Here is an 11463-nt window from a genome sequence, read left to right as displayed (position 1 = left end):
CATTTGTGATACTTTGTTTTTTCGTGTTGAAAAACTGACGTTTATAGCAGGCGCCATTTGCAATGTGAATTAAGAAATAATTTATTTATTAAAAACTATTTGTGCGGGTTTATAAATCAAACACGGACCATATTTTTGTTCCGAAACTATACAAAGGATCAAAGATCAGATCAATTGCCCAAGGAAAAATAAAATGTTATTTTTGTAAAAACAAGCAACAACCACCAACTTAATCCAATATCGCTCCCTGTAAAATAGGGCTCCAAGCTACTTAAAAAACGCCGCTTTCTATGTGCGAAATAATGCCCTGCCAGCATTTGAAAGTTCCATTTCATCCTCATCGCTACCACAGACTCGTAAATGTCACCACAACCATCGCGATCTGTGATGGGGGAAGCATATTGTTGCGGAGGAAATGGCATGTGAGCTGTAAAAGATAAAATAAGGAAACATTAGGGGACCTGACGGGGTTGCGGCCGAGGATAACGTCTGCCACAATGGGCAGATATTATCTATTCGGTGGAGTAAGGTCGGTGTGCCTGGTAGTTTTACCTTCCATTAGGATGTACCTGCAATAGCACTTCTGTGGTATCTATGGGGTGGCACTGCGATTCCGAAAGGCTTCATTAAATGCGCTTGTTGGCCGACAACTGTTGAAATTTGCCCATAATTGAAATTGGACTGATAATGTAACCCTCCAAAGAAATGTTTCCAACGTACAAATTGTCTTCACGTTGATAAAATGAGTTGTACCAATAAAATATTTCTTTGGTGACACAAATCATTTCAATTTCTCCAAAGGGCAAAGGGAGGTCGTGATGGTTGATTTGTATGGACGTTGGAGGTCGTTTATGCGACTGGTGTATATCCACAGGGCAAGGCAGGAACGGGTTTAGCTTGAAATATTAAATTTTAAAAAATTTCCTGCTGTGGCTCTTCGCTCTCGTTTTGTTGTTTACAATGTTTTCTTTTGTTTTGCATGTTTCTGTCAAGAGAAGTCAGTTGAGGCAGGGTTGTTTTTTGTGGTAGTCATAGAGTAGTACTAAGGAGTATTTAGGGATGGCAATACCGACTGCCAACGTTTATGAATATGCGTAGAATTCAAATGTCGTAAATTCATTCATGGGTCCACGGTACCTATAGGCGGCAAAGACGCAACGAAATGAATAAGATATCGGTTCAAATGAGATAGGATAATAGGCAATATGGCTACTAGCGGGAAAGTACCGCATAATAAGGAAAAAATATGGGTTTGGAAACTTTCCAGACGAGATGAGAGAGATTATAAAAGGGACCAGGAATAGGAGAAGAAGCCATCAGTAATAAAGCATAGTGGTGTTGAGTGTACAGCCAGTGTAGTGCATTTCAAAGTTGAAAAGGAAAGAAAAATAACAAAACGTTTTCACAGGTTCGTAAAGAGCAAAGGAAATTGAGAATTTGTGTTGGTGTTTTTGTGAGAAGATAAAGACATGGAGTGATTTTTGTTTAAATCTATAGTTGGCACAGAATTCACTGGAGGAATATCAGGGTAAAGTAATCAAGGCTTTCGGGGAAAATCTCAAACAGGAGAAAAGGATTTCTTTATTGAAGTGAGTACTTATGAGAAGAAAGGTAGAAAAAGTGCATTATTTCTGATAAGTGGAATGTTTTTATAGGAAAATCTTTGGAAATAAATCTACCGCGAGGCAGAGGATAAGATACATCAGGATTTGGGACAGAGGACCAGTTCCTTCAGCAACTGTAAGGTAGGAAAATAGTTCCAAGATTTTTTTGCGTATAAACCGTCGTTTTGTTGTATGCTGCATCAAGTGGTCTGAACCACCCTAAAGAAACGACCACTCCGAAATAGCCAGTTCGAGCTACCCTGTATAGTGGAGCTCAACACCCATAACTGCGATTATCTAATCTTGGAGTCACCTGGTTGGGGCAATATAAGCCAATTGCAACAGGTGGCGGTGTAAACTATTTATTGTCCGTGCTAAAATTGCGCTGTTTGGTTGATGACCCGAATTAAAATTAAAAGCTCCACTGAAATTTACGTTACTGTTTATTAACAGAGTGCACGGTGACGAGAGTGTGTTGCCAAAGCAAGGCCAATAAGTGGAGACCAAAAATATCTGTATTAGTCAAAAATCGTTTTTAGGCGCAACTATAAGGGAAAGAAAGAAATACAAAAATCCATCTTCGGTTTTGGTGAAACAAAGCCAAATGAACCTTTTATGTCCTTAAAATTAGTTTCCCATTTCTCTCGTAGAAAATATACTTTCCTAACGAGCTCATTAGGGTATGTTGAGGGAAAAGTTTCTGGGATTTAAAAATATAGTTTTTTTTGTGTACTCGTGGTTTATATCGGGTCTGAAATACTATTTGAGGGTTCTGAACAAGTTAGGAAAAATTTAAGTTTTCTTTTATTTTTTTGTGATTTGTTTTTTTTTTTTTTTAAATTTCATCCTTTTTTTATACCTTTTGTTTTGTTTCCATATATTTCATTGGTAAATTAAGAAAAACTATAAATCTCGTATCATCTATTTTTTATTTAGCCTATAAATTTTGAAGAAATAAAATTATAATGATTATAAGTTGAAATGTGTAGACTTAACATGACTGGTTAAAGTGGTTGTATAAGGGTGGTTAGTATGGCGGAGTAAGGGTACCGGCGGTTGGGTCATCAGGGGTCATAAGTGAAATTATTATCCGGGGAGGTATATGACCATGGTTGGGTGGGCAATTGGAGGATTCCATCTTCCTTCATCTCGGGGTGATGTTCGGCAAGTAGATGCAGTCCGTTCATTTTTATTGGTACGGTCGTTAGGCTGGAGTTGGGATGAACTCACACCCAAGGGAGTCCGGGTGAGTTAGCTGGCCAAAACAAGCATCTCCAGCGCCAAGCGGCTCGTAACAATATCAAAAAGTACAAAATGTACATGAAAGTATTTTGCCATTACTACTGTTAGAAGAGCCATTTTATTTTTTGTAAAACGCCAAGCGCAACCAGCTTGTTATATTTTATTTAAATAAAAACGAAAATAATGTTCTGAAAACATAGATATTACGCTTAAAATTGGGAAAGGAATATGGTGAACAATTTTCGACTTTCCAAATAGAATAAAGTGATCGTTTTTCAAATATTTTTCCAGGCACGCTGTCTCCATCGAAAATAAACAAACTGGCTGATAGACGCTGCAATATGTAACTTGCTACTTAAAACTCAACATCATTCTTTTATTAATGCAAAAAATTATGTTAAATGTGATGAGATAAACCTAACGGAGCTACATGAAAATGGCCGTAAGAAATTATAAATGTTTAATCAAATCAATAAACATCTACACAATCGTGGTTTACTTGACCACAATGATTCTTCTACAATTACCTTAAAATGCACTTTTTCTGATAGTTTGAAGGGGCTCTTATTGGCGTCCTTCGAAATTGATCTAAAAAGGCACCTAATAATTGCACTGATGAGAAACTTTTTCGTAGTAACTTGGCGTGGTACAACTTCTCAATAGTGACTGCGCTTTTCCGACGAGTTTTTGATGTCGTATATGATTGTTTTCGACGTAGTGGGGATTCTCAGAAGCGCCCCCAAATTCAAAAAATGTTGGCAGGGTGGTTTCCATAAAAAATTTTCGCAAGAAGATTGTTCCAATGTTTATTAATTTGATTACAAATTTATAAATTCTTATAAATATAACATTTATACCACTATTACAACACATTTAACATAATTTTTTTCATTAATAGGGCTGTTTTCTTTTAGCACTGGATACCCTAAGCCGTGAAGGGCTAAAAGAAAACAGAGTACTAGTTTATCCAGGACATCTCCAAAAATATGCAACACTGTCATCAGCTGTTTACAAACAATCACAGAAAAGAAGTGAAATCTTGCATTTTTAATGTATGAAATGCTCCAATTAGTAATAAATATTTACTGCTGCGATTATTTATGACACTATACCACTTTGAATTACATGTTTTTCGATAAATTAGTCACAATTAAGTGCTATTGTGAATCAATGAAGCGTCACTTTATCAAAACACAATCTGGCAAGATCGGCGCGACTTGCACTGATGAGATGTTCTGGATAGAACACCAGTGCAACGATGTTCTGGATAGAACACCAGTGCAACGATGTTCTGGATAGCCCATACAAATGTTGTATCCAGTGTAAAAAGAAAACAGCCCTAATAATAGAACGACGTTGATTTACAAGTAGCAAGTTACATGTTGCAGCGTCTATTATGCGCTTTAAAGCCGGTACTATGTTCATTCTTGCGAAAAATTTTTATGGAAACCATTATTTCGCACATAGAAAGCGGCGTTTTTTTAGGTAGCTTGGAGCGCTATTTTACAGGGAGCGATATTGGATTATGTTGGTGGTTGTTGCTTGTTTTTACAAAATAACATTTTATTTTTCTTGGGCAATTGATCTGCTATTCCTTTGATCCTTTGTATAGTTTCGGAACAAAAATATGGTCCGTGTTTGATTTATAAACGCGCACAAATAGTTTTTAATAAATAAATTATTTCTTAATTCACATTGCAAATGGCGCCGTGCTATAAACGTGAGTTTTTCAACACGAAAAAACAAAGTATCACAAATGGAAAAAATTTCGCAAATTTTTCGCATTTTTTGGTTTTGTATGGAGTTTCAACGCGAAAACCGAACAGAGTACCGGCCTTTACAGACTATCAGTTATTCCGGACGACAGTGCTCGTGTCGAACATATCCCATATATTGTGCACATTATAAGTTAAGTCCGAAGGCATAATCGATACTGCTGCATGTTTATGGGATCGATAACACATTTACCGATTATTTAGTCATCGCCGACAAGTCGTATCGATCCGACACACTGTAAGATTCTTTACAAACACCGACATTCCGTCCGGAATAACTGATAGTCTGTAATGCGCATTAGCCAGTTATTTTATTATCGATGGAGGCAGCGTGTCTGTAAAATATCTGAAGAACAATCACTTTATTCCATTTGGGAAGTCAAAATTGTTCACCAATATACCTTTTACAATTTTAAGCGAAATAACTATGTTTTCAGCATTTCATTATCGATTTTATTTAAATAAATTATAAGCTCTTGTAAATATAAATTGTAACAATAGTGATGGTAAAATACTTTCATATGCATTTCATACTTTTTCATACGCTTCCCCCATCACAGTTGGCGATTGTTGCAGTGTCACTTACGAGTCTCTGGTAGCGATGATGATGAAATAGAACTTTGAAATGCTGGCAGGGGACGCAATTAAATTTGAACCTTTATTTTTTCTGATTTGAATTATTTTTTTCAGGACAATTGAAAGAATAAATAATTGCCACTTTTACCAATGCCATACGATTCTTTTATCAGCTGATTTTGACTTCTTAAAATTGTAAACAACATATTTGTATTTTGTTGTTTTTGTTATCGTGATTCAACCTCCTTATTCAGCCATGTATGGGCCCATGATTTAACTTTCTTCCCAATAAACACAGGATGAGCGTTTTTCAAATGCAACAACTTTTCAGTTTGAGGGTAAATATAATTTTCAACATAAATTCAACTTGACTTGGAATAGCTCATCTTCAATACATATTCAAATTGTTTGCGAATTACTTCCAATTTGCCAAAATGTTGACGAAATCTTTGAAAAGGTGTTGAAGATAATATGAGAAAACTTTGACAAAACACTACCCTAAAATGCAACGAAAAAACCATGTGGTTTTCAATACTTATTTGTGCAACGAAGTTCGTGGTCAATTGCAAGAAATAAAAAAATGGAAAATTTTAGACAAATAACCAAATAGTTTATAAAAATAGGTAAGTGAAAATCAAAAATGAAATAAATCTTTAAGGAAGTCACTAAATGTATATCTCTGTGCAGAAAACTAAAATTATGGATTCTACGTTCTTGAAAACATTAAAAGCTGACCGATGAAAAATGGTGGACAATTAACTGGAACTGCTTCAAATAGTTTATAATAATTGGTACGTCAATATGAAAAATTAAATCAACACTTTAAAGAAGTCACTAAATTTAAATCTCTTTGCAGAAAACTAAAATCTTTGGATGCTACATTCTTGCAAACAATAAGAAGCTGGCTAATGAAAAATGAGTGGCTTATCGACAAGAAAAAGTTTCCAGAAACATTACAAGTGCAACCTATTAAAATTGTTAAAACCCTGCCAACATTTTTTGAATTTGGGGACTCTTTTGAGAATCCCCACTACGTCGAAAACAATCATATACGACATCAAAAACTCGTCGGAAAAGCGCCGTCACTATTGAGAAGTTGTACCACGCCAAGTTACTACAAAAATGTTTCGCATGAGTGCAATTATTAGGTGCCTTTATAGATCAATTTAGAACGACGCCAATAAGGGACCCTCCAAACAATCAGAAAAAGTGCATTTTAAGATAGTTGTAAAAGATTCATTGTGGTCGAGTAAAACACGTTTGTTTAGATATTTATTAATTTGATTAAACATTTACAAATTCTTAAAAATATAACATTTATACCACTATCACATTACATTTAACATAATTTTTGGCATTAATGATGATGTTGAGTTACAAGTAGCGAGTTACATGTTGCTGCGTCTATCAACCAGTGTTTTTATTCCATGGAGGCAGCGTGTCTGTAAAATATCTGAAAAACAATCACTTTATTCCATTTGGAAAATCACCAAATTGTTCACCAATATACCTTTCACAATTTTAAGCGTATAATCTATGTTTTCAGAACTTTATTTTCGTTTTTATTTAATTAAAATATAACAAGCTGGTTACGCTTGGCGTTTCACAAAAAAAAAAAATGGCTTTTTTAACAGTAGGGATGGCAAATTACTTGCATGTACTTTTTGATGTACCTTTTCATGATGGTTGAAGTGACATTTACGAGTCTGTGGTAACGATGAGGTTGAAATGGAACTTTGAAATGCTGGCAGGGAAACAACAAATTGTTGAAATCAACAACTTCTGGATGAAAATGTGCATCACATCGTCAGTTTAATTCATATGCTATTATCAGTTTAAAATGGATATTTTGCGAATTTCTTCTGCTGGAAATAAATTCTAACACGCGGTCCAGTACGTTCCTAATTTCAAATTGCCCGCATGTTAATAAAAGGAAGGAACCAAAAGGAAGGAAATCGAATTATCAATGCAAAAGTGTTTACTAATAATGTTTAAGACATTTAAAGTTTTGTTGTTTGTTTGTTTTTTTTTTGTTCTTATTTGTTGATATGTTTAATAAGATTATTATTTATCAATTGGTATTGTAGTGTATTATGTAGTGTAGTGTATTACTATATATTTCATTTTGATGAAAATGAATAAATTATACAAAATTCATAGAATTTTGGCATTGACTTTCAATTTGAAGTGGGGATATCATTCATACAAATTTAGGTTGAAAAGCATTTGCAACGATGTTAATTTTGAATTTGACTCGCTTCGAAAATTGTTTGACAAATTATTGAGTAGCGATGCATTCCAATTTGAGGATAACACTTGAGATATTATTGCTAATGTGTTGAATTTCACTGTTGAGGGTAATGTCTGTTTTTTGTTGAGAACGCGATTTTCTCAACAATTTCTCAACTTGAATATTACCCTAATCCTTTGAAAAAATGTCTGAAAAATTGTTGAAATTTAGCATTTTTCAAACGTTTGTGTTTATTGGGATTGTTCAGCCATGGTGTGGCCAATATCTGTGGATATGTCTCGAAAAGTTGGACTCGGGCATCGTTGAACGGAGCAGTACTGGCATTATAGCGTTAAGTACAATACGTGTCAACTAATGCCATGAATTTGTGATTGTTTTTCTTCACATCTGGTATTTGTGGTTTTGTTTATTTGTATCAACAGCTCAACAAAAACAAGTAGTAAGTGCATTATACAAAAGGAAAAAACACGTATTGCAATAGCCATATCTTTTTATGGAATTGCTTTTCGTCATTTAGAAACATAGCAGCACCAAAATTAGCTAAATATGTCCCGACGTCGTACTAATGCTGGTTACGCTAATCTGGAGGAAGATGACCAGCATTTCGATGAACCCGATGCATTTATCGACGAGCAATTTGTAAAACCGGAAAGAAAATTTCCATGGAAAACAGTGTTGTTCATATTATTTTTCTTTGTTGCAGGAGCGGTAAGTAAATTAAATAAATGAAAATCTCAAACCAAATAAATTTAATAATGCCTTAGAATGTCTTTGTCTATTTAAGGCCAAATGGAGGTTATTGTAAACTCAACGCAATGTCAGTTTTATTTTAAATCTGGCGATACCATGTTTTTAATCATTCTACTAATATGTATTCTCGTAAACTTGAATTTATTTTAACAAATGACTAACAGAAGATTTAAAATGCATAAAATATTTTTAAAATTTTTGTTACAAATAAGGTATACTGTTATATAATTATAATTAATGATATAGTGATCGTTGCTTCATTTCAGTTTCCAGACTTCTCAGCCAGGGTTTTGCGTAGTTCTACGCATATAGAAATTGCTAATAATACAGTAACGATAGTTAAAAACAACTTTCAAACAAAAGATATGCCATATTGCGGCTTAAGATAGTTTTAATTATTGACCAATAATATTAACGGCTGTGGCTGAAAAAGACATTGCACATTTTGTTAGTTAAACCTAAATTTTAGAGAAAATAGGTTCAATTAGTCAAAACCGAGGGCATTATGAGGGTAAAATCGCATTCGAAATCTAGAAGAATAATTTTTGTTTGTCTTCTAGAATATCTTGAAATTACAAAAACCAACATAAAATTACTGATCGTCTCAGTTGATATAGCCCTAGACGGTCGTCGAATAGTTATTGATTAAGAGGAATTTGTATAAAATCAAATAGTATTTGGTATAGCTCCCATATAATAACACACATGCATATTCATGTGGCGATTTTTTAAATATGAAGTTAAGTATAATTTATTAAAATTATTTCCTTTGCAGACTTGCTTGACATGTAGCATTTTGGTTTCATCTGGTTTCACAAATGAAAAGTACGCAGATCGAGCCTGGCCTTTATTGATCCTTGGCATTCTAATGTTCATTCCCGGTGGATACTATGGATACATTTTACTATGCATTTGTTTGAAACGTGATGGTTTCACTGTTGAAGATATACCAATGTTGTAAACAGTTGCATTCAATTGTATACTTATTACTATGTACTGACTATATATGTATATATTTTAATGTTTGATATAACCATAGAACTTAAGAAAGTTACAATTTTTATATGATGCCATAGTGTTTATATGTTACTTCATGTATGTGAACAGGATACTAATAAAACTATACGTACTTGAAAATTATCTTTTGGCGGTGATTGGTGTTTGGAGAAGCATATAGTAAGTCATATCTAATTTTTTTCTAAATAGCTCTTCCATTTTTGTAATTGAATTTAACTCTTAAGCGTTTTATGTTGGTGAGCAGGAATATTTTCGTGAGTGTAATTCGTTACTCACGCACATTCGCGAAGATATTATTTTCGTGACTCACGCTCACGCACGACATTTTGGTTTGTTAATCACGCTCACGCACACTCACGCTGTTGTCATGAGCGTGACTCACGCACGAATCACGAAAATTTTCATGAGTCACGACAATTTCATGTCACGTGCACACCTCTACGCCAAACCAATAGATTAAAGGCTTGTTACAGTTTTTTCATATTATTTTGAGCATTTATGTGATTGCGTTTGACTCCTGTCTTAGGACTTAGAGAATAGGATGGCGTGTAGTTAGGTAGCCTTAATAATTAAAAAATATAAATGCACGGTCATAGCTCGGTCCTCAAAATAATGCCAGATGTGCTAAACCTAGAGGATTACTCTATGGCGAAACCGCTTTGCGACAAAAAGTTTGAAGCTCTAATTCCCAGTGAAGCGTAGGGCACACAGACACCGGCGAATAAACGTTATACAGTGCATTAGCGGTAACGTGAACTACACTCATAGAAAAAAGTCTGCTATAAACAGCAGTCGATGTTTGCTGTTATATTTTTGTACTTCAGGGCCTAATGAACAACAATTTATAAAATGTTTAGGTTATAAATTTTTCCCCAAAGCATATTTAAGAACCAAAAGTAGTTTTTGGTATATTTTTACACAGTAATATACTTACAAGCTCCTAAATACGATCAGCAAACATTCTGTTTGCTATTAGCCTCAATCCGATAAATATTCAAATTTGTGGTCAAATACTATAGATATTCATAAAATATTATTTTAATTATGTTAGGATAGGCCCTGAGTTGAAATTTTTATTTGTTTTAGCCAAAATAAAACATGTTTTAGTGTAATCGAGCTTAAAAATAGCAGGAAATGTTTGCTATTTCAGCAAACAGTGACTGCTGTCCCTTTTTCAGCAGACTTTCTGCTGTTTTAGCAGACTTTTCTGCTGTCCCTACTAACAATTTTCTTTGGGTGTAATTAATACCAAGAGTGTTCACATCAAGGCCGTATTCAGGGGGGGATGAGGGGGATCAAACCCCCCCCGAAATGAATGAATATTTTTTATATAAATAAATATGTATTTTTAGCTGCATAGAAAAATCTTATCGAAGATGTTGAAGAAAAGCTGGAGGTTTTATTTTGAAAAACGCTTACCTATAAAACTTGCACAAATTATAGAATACTAGTTGAAAAACCCGTCAAACGACGGTCGAAAAAAACAAATTGTTTTTGTTCTCGCACCACAAATTTCATTTTTGGAAAATGTCTTTCTGATTTTTATGTGTGTTTGTTGTTCTTTTTGTGAACATGACTCGCTTTGTTTGGCCATAGCAACAACAACGAAATAGCCAAACACACATGTGTAAATGAAATGGCGCAAGACCTGCGAAAAGAACCTGCCTAATTCAGCGATGGAAGCACTTGGAGTGTGCAATAAAGTGATATTTCTAAACGTGCATATTCTTTTAAAAATTTTGGTCACTTTGCCAGTTACTCAGGGATGGAAAATACAATTTTTAAGAAAGTACAAAAAAGGTATTTTTTGAGCGGAAAGGTACTTTTTACTAAATTTCAACAAAAATTTCACTGGAAGATTATTGTCAAGAGACTAAATTTTAAAGAAAATAAAATTTTGACAAAATTTTCTATATAAATAAAATTTTGCAAAAATTTTCTATAGAAATAAAATTTTGCAAAAATTTTCTATAGAAATAAAATTTTGCAAAAAAAATGTTGCAAAATTTTTTCTATAGAAATAAAATTTTGCAAAAAATTCCTATAGAAATAACATTTTTACAAAATTTTCAATTGAATTAAAATTTTGACAAAACTTTCTACAAATATAAAATTTTGCAAAAATTCTATATAGAAATAAAAATCGATAATATAGAATCGCATTCTTTTTTCGACTAAAACATTCTTGAAGTTCAACAAAATCCTGTTTTTGACTATGTCTTTTACAAAATCAAGATTTTCTTCCCAC

General features: G+C 33.8%; 1 protein-coding gene and 3 long non-coding RNA genes across 4 annotated transcripts; 2 read left to right on the top strand and 2 right to left on the bottom strand.

Annotated features, from left to right (window-relative positions):
- Nucleotides 1–56: 56 nt before the first annotated feature.
- On the bottom strand, nucleotides 57–987 carry LOC142223900 (uncharacterized). Its single transcript, XR_012718950.1, has 2 exons — nucleotides 553–987; nucleotides 57–427 (listed from the first exon to the last, which is right to left on the bottom strand). It is a non-coding gene; the product is annotated as an uncharacterized LOC142223900 (long non-coding RNA).
- A 4610-nt stretch (nucleotides 988–5597) lies between these two features.
- On the top strand, nucleotides 5598–6443 carry LOC142223899 (uncharacterized). Its single transcript, XR_012718949.1, has 3 exons — nucleotides 5598–5820; nucleotides 5885–5988; nucleotides 6054–6443. It is a non-coding gene; the product is annotated as an uncharacterized LOC142223899 (long non-coding RNA).
- On the bottom strand, nucleotides 6433–6938 carry LOC142223898 (uncharacterized). Its single transcript, XR_012718948.1, has 2 exons — nucleotides 6708–6938; nucleotides 6433–6650 (listed from the first exon to the last, which is right to left on the bottom strand). It is a non-coding gene; the product is annotated as an uncharacterized LOC142223898 (long non-coding RNA).
- An 825-nt stretch (nucleotides 6939–7763) lies between these two features.
- LOC142226097 (transmembrane protein 230) lies at nucleotides 7764–9338 on the top strand. Its single transcript, XM_075295971.1, has 3 exons — nucleotides 7764–7887; nucleotides 7966–8156; nucleotides 8974–9338. Exons 2-3 carry the CDS (start codon nucleotides 7995–7997, stop codon nucleotides 9157–9159), a joined length of 348 nt encoding a protein of 115 aa, XP_075152086.1. The 5' UTR covers nucleotides 7764–7887; nucleotides 7966–7994; the 3' UTR covers nucleotides 9160–9338.
- Nucleotides 9339–11463: the final 2125 nt, after the last annotated feature.

The sequence above is a fragment of the Haematobia irritans genome, chromosome 2 (assembly GCF_050003625.1).
Source record: "Haematobia irritans isolate KBUSLIRL chromosome 2, ASM5000362v1, whole genome shotgun sequence".
NCBI classification, from domain to species: Eukaryota; Metazoa; Arthropoda; class Insecta; order Diptera; family Muscidae; genus Haematobia; species Haematobia irritans.
Note: the sequence above shows the minus strand (reverse complement) of the source record. Positions and strands in the feature narration are given on the sequence as shown.